General features: G+C 32.4%; 1 protein-coding gene across 1 annotated transcript in view; it reads left to right on the forward strand.

Moving 5' to 3' along the window:
- LOC129224492 (gastrula zinc finger protein XlCGF8.2DB-like) overlaps positions 1-12,959 on the forward strand; it is a 30,928-nt gene extending 17,969 nt beyond the window's left edge. Inside the window, exon 2 of the mRNA XM_054858954.1 lies at positions 11,064-12,959. Within this exon, the coding sequence (XP_054714929.1) occupies positions 11,179-12,045 (867 nt within the window). The 5' untranslated portion in view covers positions 11,064-11,178 and the 3' untranslated portion in view covers positions 12,046-12,959. The remainder of the gene's footprint in view (positions 1-11,063) is intronic.
- The last annotated feature ends 765 nt before the right edge of the window (positions 12,960-13,724 follow it).

Consider the following 13,724-nt stretch of genomic DNA (forward strand, 5'->3'; position numbering starts at 1 on the left):
TACTAATAGTTTTAGGAATATTAAATAGAAAAAGAATATATTACATTATATTTAATGATACATTAATATATCATATAAATAGTGCATTATTTTTAATAAAAGGAATATTGATATGACAAATGCATATAATTTTTATTTTATGAGCCTCGCAGTTCAAAATAATATCGAAAATATCATGATACAGGATCTGTCTTATACGATTACGTTTAATATAAAATCACAATTAAAACAAGCATTTTGTTGGTTAAGTTTGGTTTGCTATTGAATTACACTAAAAATTTCACGTATAATGCATACAGTAGAGACGTACCGAGTATCGGTAACTATTTGCGGTACTCGACCTACTCGGCCAATACCGAGTAGTTTCGAAAAATTGAATATTGTTCAAGACAGATATTACAATTAATAATAAACGCAGGTATATACTATACTGCAATTACTAACAATATAAATTTACAAGTCAAGGTTAAATTTTGAGAATAATGAAGTTTGTATAGCTTCAATGAAATAAATCTATTTTAATGTCCCCAAAGTTAACAAAATTTATTTACAAAAAATTGGACAAAAAAGGTAAGTATAGAAAATATGGAATTTTTATATCATTAAATGGATTTTTGCTACGAACAAAAATTATTTATAAGGAACATAAAAATACCTTTGCTTAAAAAATAAAAGCAAACAAAACAACATTAAAAGCACGAATGTGCAGGAACACTGCAGACACGTGTTTTGGCGTTACTAGGCCCTTTTCAATGTATAAGATGTGAGCTCATGGATTTAAAGACATCCGACAAAAGTCGGATTTTTTTTGTCGAATGTCTTTACATTCATTTGTTCACATTTTATGCTCTAAAAAGGACATTCCTTGTAACGCAGAAGCACGTGTCTGTAGTGTTCGTGTATTTGCTTTTAAAAATTATTTATGTTTGGCGGACTAGAACTATAATAGATTGGTATAATTCATTTTAACTCCAACTTGATTATACATACCTTTTAAATATGTTTATTTTTAATTTTTAAAATTTCTTTTTTCTAATATTTTTGACACAAATAAAATCTTTTAAATAACGCATAAACTAATTTCAGCAGGAATTTTGTTTTAAAAACTATTATATGGACATGGAGGTCTATACTACTATTCCAATAAGTTCAAAATGCATTACGTATGTGTCGGTGGTTCTTCTTAAAACATAATTGGTACTGGGTAACTCACTACTCGGTAACTCGGCCAAAGTGCTACTCGGTATGTCTCTAGCGTACAGTAAATTAAAGGTCTTGGCTAAGACGAACAAAAATCTCTGACCTCTTTACTTGAAATATTCGTTGTTGAATACTGTAATTCTCCTTTTTAGAGATGATTTGTTATTTTGTTAGTTAGTAGAAATCCCATTGTGTAGCTAGGAAAAAATATTAAATATTTTGCATAGCAAATAAAGCGTGTACATTTGTTTACCCGTGGTTATTTGAATTTACTTGGAGATAAACTGTTCACCTGCCATTGTGGATCACAACCTTTCCCGCGATTGTCGATTATCATCTTCCTTTTTCAATATTTTTCAAAAGCAGTCAGTCATTTATAAGAAATAAGTGGTTGTTTTCTGAAGATACTAATAGCTGACAATGTGTTTATTTAGTAGTAATATTTTCTAAATACATAGGTAAGCATTTATATATTGGCAAACCTTTCTAGTTTCTATAAAAACTTTGGTTTTTCGAAGGAGACTATTTCATTTATTTTTTCATCTTTTTTAATTAGTTTTCAAATCATAAGCTATTTAGTCAAGAAAGAAAAAGTTAACAGAGTAAAAAGTATATTTTCTTTCTTTGTCTTCAGTTTAACATAAAAATTATAGAAAAAGAGCAAAAAAAAAAAAAAAAAATCAATAGCTGAAAAAAAGCCACATCAGTCTAGGTTGGAGAGGTATTCGAGCGCAACTGTGTCAGACAACCGACCGAGTACACCCTCGCAAAATTTGTGGGTCCGAAAGTCCTGAGATAAGTCCCTTGCTAGCACTTACCTTGAGTGTACTGTATTAGAGACCATCTCTCTCCTTCAGCAGCATAATGTAATTGTAGAGATATCAGCAACTCACTCGATGTGGATTGACAAAGTAATTAAATTGGTAGATGCTGGCATCTTTTGGGGCTAAGTGCAAAGACCCATAACAGAATGAAGTTACAAAAATGCTACAGGCCTATGTGATCTTAATGCAAATACAGTAACACCTTTAGTGAAAATACAGGGTTTTGTATATTTGATTTGAACTCTTGATCCTGTAATATATGTCATATCTTCTTATAGGAAATCTTTGAATAAATTCGTTCATTGACGCAGATTGGATAAAAGGTGAAAGTGAATTAGAATGAAAATTAAAAATTTCATTTCTATTTTTTAATCGTTATGACAATTCTTCTGATTACGTGATAAAGCAATTAAATTGCTAGTTGTCGGGGTCGTAAAATTAAATTAAAAAAGCACTACAGGCCTGAGTGCTCTGAATGAAAACATAATATACCTGTAATGAAAATATTGTGTATTTTTATTAAGAAATTTGAAACCTTGACCCTGTAATGTAAAAGTTTTGTGCTAATTCAAATTTTTTTAAGAATTTTTCGTGCACTGAAGAAGAGTGGATAAATAAGATGAAAGGAAATTGGAATGAAAATTTATATTTTTAAGTGAAATAGTCAAATCTCGGTAGCTCCAATATTCCTTTATCTCGAAGTTTTCATCAGGTTTGAAACTTTTGTGGAAACTTCCCATAACTCGCACATTTTAGTCGGTGCCTTGGGATTTGAGCTATCAAGTTTGAGTTGACTGTATATTTTTTAATTGTCATGATAATTCTTCTGAGGACGCATGCCTCAATTTCCGATTATTATCTTTATCGGAACATATATTGACAAAAACATTTTGAAAATCAATACGTGTACATTTGGAGGCATTCGTTTGACTAACACGGACAGTGGAGTCCCGGCACTTGAATGATAATCTGGCTGAATCTAAGAAACACCTCAGCAGCAAGGACGGATTCAGGAATCCTTCAAGGGAGGGACGAAATTGCGCTTTTAGTACTTCAATTTTGGAAAAATTGCAAGCCTCTGAACCCTCTCCCTCACCATAATCCAGTATGGTTTAAAATAGTCCTCTTGGAACTGCAGTTTTGAAAAATTAACAGAGGAAAGAGCTTGAACCTCATTCCCTTACCAAAGCCTCCTCCTAAACGTTACCAAAGATGATTTAAAATCGCGTTTTTAAGACTTTAATGAAACAAGTTAAGACTTCAACAAATTGTTCGAAAAATCTTCTGATTAAAAGTTCCATAAATTTTTTGGCTGATTAACTAAAAAATACTTTTGAAACTTTAATGTCAAAAAATTGCCTGTGGAGTGCCTTCCTTGTATCCGTCCATGTTCAGCTGGGCGAAAAAAATTGCAGACCTACCCATCAACAATACATTTATACTGCATCAACAAAAAATTTATTTTTGGATGCCCGTTAAAAAATCATGACCAATAATTCAGAACAATCATTCAACAGAATTCCAAGATTCTGGAACGGAAAAACTGCATGAATTCTTCAGAGTCCAGAGTAGTCTTGAAAGAATTTTGCTGCTTATATGGGGAGAAGAATCCAGGACAAAAAATAAATAAGTAAAATAAAAAACCTTTTTTTAAAAAATGAATTGACGAAAATCAAAGAGTCTGCACAACAATCTGACAGTGGCCTGAAAACTGCGCAACGTATGGTGTAAATGTCTATTTACTTTGCACGTTTTAGCTAATTCTCTGATTTGTTACCATTTCTTATTTTTAGTTACTTATAAATTAAGTCATGGATATTTTCTATTTGTATTTGTAACACGCATCTCATTTTCCTTACTGATGTGTACAGTAAGTATACTATTATTCGAATTTTTTCCAGAAAAAGAAAATTAAGACAAACTTACGCAAAATATAAGTAGAAGCGATTCACAAAATAAATAATCTGTCTAAGTGCTTGCTTTTCCCTCTGCGTGCTAGTTAAACGCTAGTTCACACCAGTCACTTTGACAGAGATATTCAGCAAGCAATGATTTTCATTTAGAGTACAATACATCCTTACTGTACATAATGTTCAGCACATGTTACTACACTTAGCATGTAAAAACGCTCTACTTTCATTTGATAAAGACTTTAAAAATAGTTTTTTCCCCCATTTCAAATACAAAAATTTATTAAAATAGATTTTTTTTCGGAAGAAATTCATTTGTCCGAGTCTACTGTAATTGAACATTGACCAATTTGTAATTTTTCTTATTTCTATACATTTGAATTTTTAGCCTTATTCTGCTTAACTTGTTTCTTTTAGGTACAGTTACTTCTGTACAAAAGTTACTGCTACTCAACTGTGGTTTTATTTTTGTGTAAATCATGCAAAAATGTTTGGTGACAAATTTTACTTGACTATACCGACGAAATATCCCCCAAAAATAAATAAATGTGAAAAAAAAACCCGAACGAAACAAATAAAAGGGGCTTTACCTAAAAAATATAAAAGGAACGTAACAAAAATTGCTTGTGAGCGAAATGTAGGATTTTTTTTCTGTTTTCTAACGACGAAAATTAATATGGTGAAGACCTCGGGGACTTATTTTATATGCTAGAATTAACTCAGACAAAAATTAAAAAGAACAAAGCTTAAAATTAACAAATATTACAAAAAATAACTTTATATTAGCACCTTAAACGATGAAATAAGGACAGCGCAACACTAGTAAAGAAATTACATTACAAAAAAATTGCTAGAAATAATAGTAAGAAAAAAAATTAATAAAAATTTATCGAAAGAGACATCAGTGGCGTAGCTAGACCCGACTTTCGGGGGGGGGGGGGGTTACTTCTTTTATATATATATATAATATATATATATATATATATATATATATATATATATATATATATATATATATATATATATATATATATATAATGTGTGTGTGTGTGTGTATATATATATATATATATATGTGTGTGTGTGTATAATCGCTTGGAATTTTTTCCTTTTCTTCTTTTTTTTTCTTTCTCTTCTCTCTTCTTTTTCTCTTTTTTTTTTTTTGAGACTAACTTTTCGGGGGGGGGGGGTTTTGTCCCCAAAACCCCCCCCTTAGCTACGCCCCTGAGAGACATACTGAACTGAATGAACTAAAAAAAAAAATTCAGTTCGCAAAAACGTGCAAAGCATGAAGCAACAATGTAAACAAATCGACCGCATGGCTCCGTATCGTATTCGGTAATTCGGTTGAGTTGATTTCACTTCTGTCCGAAACTGATTAGTTAGGAGTGAAAGAAATATGGAGAAATGATTCATAAATTATTAAATATTAAAAAATCTAGGACGAATACAAATTAAAAAAAACTTCGTTAGGCTAACCGCTGGGATGAAAATTAATTTTGTGCCAATTTTCAAAATCATACGTTGCGTTGATTTTTCAGCAGAACGTTTGATCCGAAAAGCTATTGCGCAATCAAAATTTAATCGCAGCTCCAGAGCTCGAATACGCTACCTTGCAGTGATTAGCAATACTAAAGAAAAGGGTAAAACATTCTATTCCACGTGCTTTCTTTGGAGAAAATTACAGGTTTCAGACAGTTTATGATGTAATGTAATTTCAGAAGAATAGAAAAAATAGCTTCCCACAAACACGGTGAAAAATTACTGTCATTCACTAAGCGTCAAAGCAAGTTATAAGTTGCGGCGTTTGTTTGTTTTACCTTTTTCATCCCCCTTTAGCCAGTAGTTGCAGCACCACCAATAGTTTATTGGAGTTTCGAATAGATATTTTTTTATATTCTTTATTTTCTGAAGAAAAAAAACTTATTTTGGTCAAGAACAGAAATATAAAGAAAAAAAAAAGATTAGAAAAAAAAATAAACTAATAAGTCGAATTTGAATTTAAAAAGTTTTTTCTTTTCACTTTCTTTCATTTGATTATTTTCATATTACACAGAACTCAATTCCCACCTCCCCTACTTTTCTGTATAATACTACTATGTCATCTATTTTAAATTTGATTTGAAACAGATGCATTTTCAAGACAATTGGTTTTACACCCCGTTATGATTTTTTTAATGAAAGTTCAAAAGTGGCCTGCTGGATGCATATTAGTTTTTCATGGCAAAATGGAAACTTCAACATCACTTCAAAAATCAATTGTTTAAAAAAAAAAAAAACTTAAAAACTTGTGATATTATTTTCTTAAAAATAGGGATAGTTAAAAAAAAAAAAAAACTCTGTTGGTCAAATGAAAAAGTTAGATCTCAAAAAGTGCACTGTAAAATGTACTCTGCGAATAATGGAAAGAGCACAGATCAAAATTAGCACTTAATTTTCTGGCTTTAGCTCTACTTGTATGTATGAAGAGCTGTTACGCTTATTTTTTTCTCAATTCCAATATTTTTTTTAATTTGATTTTGGTCAAGAACAGAGGAAAAAATAGTTTAATTTGAATTATAACATTTTTTTTTCATTTAACTTTCATTTTATTTTTTCATTTTTTCACATTAAGTGTGTCCTTCCTTCCCCCCATATTTTTCTGTATAGTACTATTATATCATCTACTTTAAATTTGATTTGAATCATTATGCATTTGCATGAAAAATGATTTACACCTCATTCTGATTTTTTTGAAGTACAAGTTTATCAAAATATCATTATAAAAAAAATCTAAATATTCAGACACAATTTTTTCAAAAGTCCATTTATTTAAAAAAAAAAAAAACTATTTTTTACTTCCTGCCTGCATTAATATTGAAAATACATACCGAATATAAAAAATTATTAAGTGGAAATAACAAATCTCTGACTGCTTTTTTTTCCTGATAAATTTGAGGCAAATATTTTGTGCGTGAAAAATGGCACATAATTTTTGACAAAATCGAGTGTGCACTTTTTTTGTGTGCGGAAAAAGGGCACAAAATTTGCACAACAAGTGGATACTTCTTGTAGTATTCAAAAGTTATTCACTTTTTGTGCACAAATTTTGCACAAAAAGTGAATACTTCTTGTAGTATCCAAAAATCATTCACTTTTTGTGCACAAAGTTTGCACAAAAAGTGTATATTTTTAGAAGTGTTCAAAAATTGTGCACTTTTTGTGCACATTGTATGCACAATGTGCCCTTTTTTGCAAAAAAAGTGCAAACATTTTCTAGCTGGGCAGGTACTAACTCCATGTGATTTAAAGCAATGTATTCTTGCATAAAACCCTTGTATCGTTCAGCAAGAATTTTGTCTTTTTCAAATTTCTTTTCTTGAGATAGAAACCTCGAAACTGCTTTAGTCCTGGACTCGCCCAAATCAATTTCCCTTTTAAAAGGTAACTTTACTGTATATTTTCCACTAATATCCCGTTTAGTTGTGTTTTCGTAGAATTGTTCGCATGTAATTTCCTCGCTGTTTAAATTGTCCTTGTCTTCGTTTGGAATTGAATCCAACTCCCAGAACTTTTGGAGGGTTAAATCCAATTCTTGATTTACATCATGATGAAATGTGCAACTTTTAGATTTTGGAGAATATGCTTAAACTTTTCCCATCAGCAACCAACCTAATTTAGAATCTAATGCACCCTGAGCATTATGTTTGTTTTTTATTTGTTCACCTTCTATCAGGTCTAGAAAAACATCAGCACCGATTACTATGTCCACTGGTCTGGAAATGTGGAACTGCGGATCTGCTAGTTTTAAATTTTTAAGATGAGGCCAATTTACATTAGTCATATTGCAGTTGGGTAAATCCATGGTTAGGTTTTTAACAACCAATGCATTCATAAAGAATTTATTTGAATTGAAATAGGGGGTGAATTCTAATTTTATCATTTTACTTGATTGACTTGTGATTGAATTTCCTATTCCCTTTATGGCGCAATTACAAGTAGCTGAATTAAGACCCAACTGCTGAAAACAATCTTCCGATATTAGAGAATTTTGAGACTCACAGTCGATAAGAGCTCTACACTCCTGAAAACCACCCATAACATCTTTTACTTTAATCATGGCTGTGTTTAATAGTGTTTTCTCAGAGTTATTGGTACCCGATAGAGATACCGCATTAGAATCATGTTGCACAGTTTGTGATAGGTCAGAATTGGAATTTTCCTTCTTAGAGTTTAATTTCGTTTCTTGAGTACTAGATTTATTCGACTGATGATGCAGTAAAGTATGATGCTTTCTTGAACATACCCTGCAATCCTGCAATGCATTGTTACTTTACAATAGTAAACATCATGATTTTCTCTTAAACAATTAAAACACAGTTTGCGTTTTTTAACGAATTCTAGTCTATCCCGGAAGTTCAATCCCGAAAACTTTGGACATCTAAATATCGTATGATTAGAATTGCAGTATGTGCAATTAATGGCTTTTGTAAATGCAGCTTATTAGATGTTGTGTTAGTATAAGTAAGCGTTTGAGCTTTAGATTTTTCTTCCTTCGCGTAAGAATCTTTTGATGAGTGTAAACTTCTACAATTTAATTCTAAGAATTGCATAAATTTCTGATAAGAAGGAAACTCGTCACTTTCTAAAGTTAACTCCCACTGTCTTCTTATGTTTTCGTCTAGGCGTTTCTGAAGGAAATGTATTAGTATAATTTCTGATAGTTTGTTCAGTTTCAAACCTAACGTGTTCAAATTGCGCACCGATTCATTGTAACAGTCTATCATTTCATGCAGAAATTTTGAAGACATTTTACCCGACTTAATGTTGAATATCTTTGTGCATAAGGAATATGCGAGTTCTCGCTTATTATCATAGTGGTTTGAAAGTGTTTCCCATGCTTGAGCGTAATTTGCTTCAACAACAGAAAAACCTTTAATCAATCTGTGTGTGTTTCCCGATACAGCAGCATTTAAATATTGCAATTTTTGACAATTGTTCAATGCTTTGTTTGAACCTTTAGCTGAGGTAAAAACTTGCTTAAAACTTATCCAGTTTTGAATATCCCCGTCAAATGTGGGCAAATTGAATTTCGGCAGTTTTACATTAGGTTTGGGTTCTACCGTATGACTAACTGTTCGATTAGCACTTTCTTCCGTTGGTTTAAGATCTGAAAGTATTCTTTGAATTTGACTTTTAATGCTATGAATTGATTTCTTAGCTTTACTAAAATTCTCGTAATCATCGGTCTCTTCTTCGGATTCATTTTGCATTACTTCTAATATTACATTGTTTAAAATATCTTCCGTGTCTTCTAATTCCGTGTCTACAATAAATTTTCGTATAGAAAGATATCTGTATTTGGTTTAGCAATAAAGTCATTTAGCATCGATTCGAATCTACTCACTTCTTTTAAATGTAACTTAAACTTAGCTTGAGCTACTTGCAGTTTTTTGGCCATATTAGCAGATTAAAGCAGTTTTACTACTTGAATTTTCAAAAAATCAGTTTGCTACTAGCCAAGAAGGGCATTCCGGCTCGACGGACCATCTGATGGACGATGCTTGGCCGTTCAATTTAGGTAACGTTTAAACTGATACAGAGAACATCTTATTTAAAATAATTCTTCTTTTATTTACATTATGTACAAATGCCGCTTCTTGGCTAGCAAACAACTGAAGAGAATATAATTGAAGCTTTGATTGCATTAAATTAAGGTTGTTAAGACAAAATCATAGTCCTTGGACGTTATAAAGAATAAATGAAAATGTTACTTCCAGGTGGCCAATCATATTCTGTATATTTTAATTTCTCCAGTACCATTTTAACACTATCGTAACTTTCCTTGCACATTACAGAATCTGCTAAGGGAAGACTGGGTAATTGGTTTCGGTTGTGAAGAAGGACTGCTTTTAAGCTCGATGAAAAGTCGCCAGTCAGAAAATATGCATGGTATTCCAACGTTCTCGAACAAACCCGTCACGTTATTACAGTAACAAAATCCATCTTAGGTGAAAAAATTCAAACACAATTAATAACAATCTGTTTGATCAGTTATTTTCACATCATTTTCAAGCAAATTCCCCTGCTTTAATCGGGAACCTAGAAGCTCTGCTTTATCCTTTGGCAGGTTAAGGTCTCGTACTAAATCATTGAAATCTGTCGAGCTGATGATTGGGGTCCTGGTGTTGATGCTATCAAAGTTCTCCAAGAATATTTTATTTTATTTTAAGAGGGGGAGGGGTGTCAAAGCGAGGTCTTGCCCCTTTTTGAAAATGACCTAGTTACCTCCTTGATGAGCAGAAGATAAATTTACAAAAAGCAGATTCAAAAATCTATTTTTTTCCTACGCTAATCAGTTAAAATCTTCAAAACTTACTTATAAACGTAAAACAGACAAAAACAAACTTTTAAAGCTATGGATGGATATTTTAGGGTTTTTCGATGGGTAGTATCAGAATTCATGCATTAAAACAGAAACACAGAAATTTTTTTTTGTTGACCTGTGTTATAGTATACTGAGTTTAGTATGCTAAAGTAAATTTTTTAAAATTAGGACACTTACGACTCCACTATAAAAGTGTATAATATCATATTCTGTTCTCAGGCTAATCAAGAATTAACAATAAAACCATAATAACACAAATTTATTTTCCACAGTTGCATTGCCTTGTGCCATATAGCTTCTCATAAATCGGGACATTATTTCAACTTTAAAACATTTTCATAAAATACATCTAAACTAATCATCAAAAAAATAATGAAGCTGTTCTTTGCATTCAGTCGGAAAATTCCTAAGAAAATTTCAGACTGAACTTTAGTGCATTTTGAGCATGAGTAGAAGATATCACAGTTTAACAATCGCGAATAACATTGTTTAGTATTCAGCAGGGCTGCGGAATTGTTTATGAAGTTGAAAAACTATCTGAATAGTTATGGTTGACATGTTTAAATTTACTTGTCTCACTACTGATTCTCGTCTTCCATAGTTTTGCTGAGCGAACAGGAAATCTCTTTCCTGAGTTATTTTTTAAGTTAAATGCATTGGTATTAACCCAATTAAAAAAAAAAGATCCAACTTTGAAGGGTTACGTTATTAAATTGTCTTATTTGTGTGACTTTTGAAACTAAAATATTTCCTTTCTTTCAGGTAAGAATTGATACAATGTATATTAGTGCCTATCCAAGGAATATTGTATAACAATGTCATACAATATTGAAGACCGCAGTGCTTTTTCCCTCAACGCCTTGTGAATTGTGTGAACATGATCACTAAGATGGAACCTTTAAGTGAAGAAAACGACACTCTTCTACGTAGAAACAACAAAGCAACAGCGAAGTTTTCATGTGACTATTGTATGAAACTTTTTGGATGTCGTAAAAGCTTGTCTAAGCATAAAAGAACTCATACCCCTCGTAATAGAGAAAAGATTTTTCCGTGCCCACATTGTGGCAAAACATTTGTTAATGAATCGTATATCAGCACTCATGTAAAACTGCATGAAAACGAAAAACCTCATTGTTGCGATATTTGTTCAAAACGCTTCATCAGCAAGCATACGCTTTACTATCACATGAAGACTGTTCACAATGAAGAGAAGCGGTACGCTTGTGACGAATGTGGTAAGAGTTATTCTGAAAAGGGGACTTTAGTTCGTCACAAAAAAATTCATACCGGTGCAACGCCTTTTACTTGCAAGTTCTGTTGCATTAACTTTACTGAGAAAGGGAGCTTGCGAAGGCATCTGAGACGTAAGCATGGTCGAGAACTAGATGCTTCCAATCTCAATGCTATTGATGCTGATGATGATATGACAGAGAAATCTGGAAATTTACACTCGAATCTGAACAGCTCAAATGAGAGCTCAGAACAGCAACTTTTCAAATGTAATATTTGCGTTAAATATTTATCTAGGAAAACGCATTTTGCTAATCACATGAGAATACACACTGGTGAAAAACCATTTTCTTGCGACTATTGTAGCAAAGCATTTGCGGAAGCTGGGAGCCTGAAACGTCACTTGAGAGTTCATACAGGTGAAAAACCATTTTCGTGCGATTTCTGCCAGAAAACGTTCCGTGACCGTGGCAATTTAACGAGGCATGTCAAATCTCATACGCAGCCAGATTAGCATTACTTGGTGATGCAAACAGAAATGGTGATATTTTGAGTAGATTTTTCTAGGAAAACGCATTCTCTTAATCACATGAGAATACACGCAGGTGAAAAGCTGTTTTCTTGCGATTATTGCAGCAAAGCATTTGAGGAAGCTGGGAGCCTGAAACGTCACTTGAGAGTTCATACAGTTTAAGGCCCCTATATATACGAGCCGGCGCATCAGTTTAAAATCAGCCATTTTTGATCGGAGCGCCTGTTTGCGTGGTTGTCTTTTCTGACGAGTTATGGCGTTTGGTGATTGCTCATTGAGAGCGATTATTAGCTGCACGTGAATTGTTTATTAAAAAAAAATATTATTTACGGAAAATTTGGCCAAACACGAAACTTTGCTGTGGTAACCCTAGCTCCGCAACAATGAAAAATTCGATCCAAACTGGCTAAACTTAAGCTGATGCGTCGACCTACCTATATAGCAGCTCTAATATAGGTGAAAGACCATTTCCTTGTGATTTCTGCCAGAAAACGTTTCGTGACCGTGGCAATTTAACTAGGCATGTAACATCTCATACGCAACCAGATTGACATTGCCTTGTGATATTAACAAAAATATATTTTGAGTGGATTTTTCTAGAAAAACTAATTTTGCTAATCACATGAGAATACACACTGTTGAAAAGCCGTTTTCTTGAGACTTTTGTGGCAAGTCGTTTGCTGTATCTGGGAGCCTGAAACGTCATCTAAGAGTTCATACACGTGAAAGACCATTTTCTTGCGATTTCTACCCGAAAACGTTCGGTGACCGTGGCAATTTAACTAGGCATGCTTAATCTCATACCCAACCAGATTAATATTGTCTAGTCATATGTTCAAAGAAACGGTGATTTTTTTGACTGATGTAAACTAAAATAATAGAATATTTTTATAATAAAAAATGTAAGGAGAAATCATGTGTGCATTTTATTTGCAATAAAAATAGTAATTTTTTTTACTGATGTAAACTAAACTGCTAATACTAGCTGACCCGTGTGAAGCTTTCGCGCTTAATGGAAAGAATTCAAAACCCCGGTTTTTTAAAGTTCTTTTTATATTTTTTTTAGGTTTCTTAATAATAGTAAAAACGTGACTAAAGTTTTGTTCTTCGCACAACCGAAATATACATACATTAATTCAGGTTCCATTATACATTAATTATTGTTTCCTTTTAACCTTCAAGACCTTTATTTTCGCAACCATTAGTCCTAGATGCATACTTCCGATCGCAAAAATGTTCGAAATCAGATGAAGAATTAAGGTATTAAAAGTTTGAAGCAAAAGAAATAATGAGTTAAAAAATTCAAAATTTAACTTTTTATACGGTCCTTAGGTCCCCTAACTTGTATTTAGGGAAATCATCATCATGATTACTAACTTGAAAAACTTGACATTTGTGCGACCAAAACTCGACCCGGAGGTATTTGATTTCAAAGTTTTAAGGGACCATGCAAAAGATGAGATTGGAACTTATCGCCCGTTAAGAAGAATGACAGATTGTCGAAGTAAAAAAACTAAGTATTTATATTTTTCTTTGTTATTGAAAAACAAGTGCAAATGTTATTCCATGATATGCAAAAACACACTACAACAGCTTGTACAATTTGAAAAATCACTCTCTGCACACATATAATTTTAAACCACTAGCTGCGTCGCCTGGCT

This window comes from Uloborus diversus, chromosome 6 (genome assembly GCF_026930045.1).
Source record: "Uloborus diversus isolate 005 chromosome 6, Udiv.v.3.1, whole genome shotgun sequence".
Lineage (NCBI taxonomy): Eukaryota > Metazoa > Arthropoda > Arachnida > Araneae > Uloboridae > Uloborus > Uloborus diversus.